The sequence below is a fragment of the Chelonoidis abingdonii genome, chromosome 16, assembly GCF_003597395.2.
Source record: "Chelonoidis abingdonii isolate Lonesome George chromosome 16, CheloAbing_2.0, whole genome shotgun sequence".
In the NCBI taxonomy this organism is placed as follows: domain Eukaryota; kingdom Metazoa; phylum Chordata; order Testudines; family Testudinidae; genus Chelonoidis; species Chelonoidis abingdonii.
The window spans coordinates 17,591,576-17,592,280 of record NC_133784.1 but is presented as its reverse complement, the minus strand read 5'-3'; the positions used below and the strand labels follow the sequence as shown (position 1 = coordinate 17,592,280).

The following is a 705-nucleotide window of genomic DNA, read 5'->3' as shown; positions in this document are numbered from 1 at the left end:
CCTGTACGAGCAGCACCAGGGGCTTCTGCTGGCCTATGGGCACCTAGCAGCCCTGGAGTTCAGGTGTGTCTGGCTGGGGATAGAATGGAGGAGGTGGGTCCGGGTCCCACACGCCCTCGCTGCCACCCCAGGAGCCCCCAGGTGCTGTGCAGGCCAGGGTATCCCTGGTGCCCCAGCTGGGGGGTGGGGGATGCAGGAGCAAAGCACCCAAAGCACCCCAGCCTCCAGAGGAGCACGGGTGGCACAGCGATCCCATGAGGCAGGTCCCGCCCCGCCCCGCCCCGCGTTGCTCTTTTCCTCTGTGTTAAACGCCTCCCCCCACAGCACTTCCTCACCTTAATCCACTTCCTCCACAGCTCCCTCGCCTTAATTCCCTCCCGAGTTCCCCCACCGCGTTAAACCCCTCCCCCTGCTAATCCCTTTCCCTCGCAGCTCCCCCCCCCTGTAAACCCTTCCCCCAGCAGCTCCCCCGCGTTAATCATCTCCCCCGCTCTAACTCCCCCGCGTTAATCCCCTCCCCGCTTTAAACCCCTCCCCCAGCAGCTCCCCCGCGTTAATTCTCTCCTCGCCTCGGCGTTAAACCTCTAGTCCCCCGGCGGCCACACTTCCCAACCTGCCGTGCTGGGAGCGGGCCGGCGCTCAGAGGCTGCGGGATGCTGCGGGCGGGCGGCCGGGCTGCGCTGCGTGTCGGGCCCTGGGGCCGGG

The 705-nt window shown here is 67.1% G+C and overlaps 1 protein-coding gene across 1 annotated transcript in view; it reads left to right on the top strand.

Moving 5' to 3' along the window:
* The first annotated feature begins 502 nt into the window (after nucleotides 1-502).
* AMT (aminomethyltransferase) overlaps nucleotides 503-705 on the top strand; it is a 13,845-nt gene continuing 13,642 nt past the window's right edge. The window contains 1 exon segment of the mRNA XM_032792276.2: nucleotides 503-705. This exon segment is cut by the window's right edge and continues 20 nt beyond it. Coding sequence (XP_032648167.1) covers nucleotides 654-705 — 52 coding nt within the window. The 5' untranslated portion in view covers nucleotides 503-653.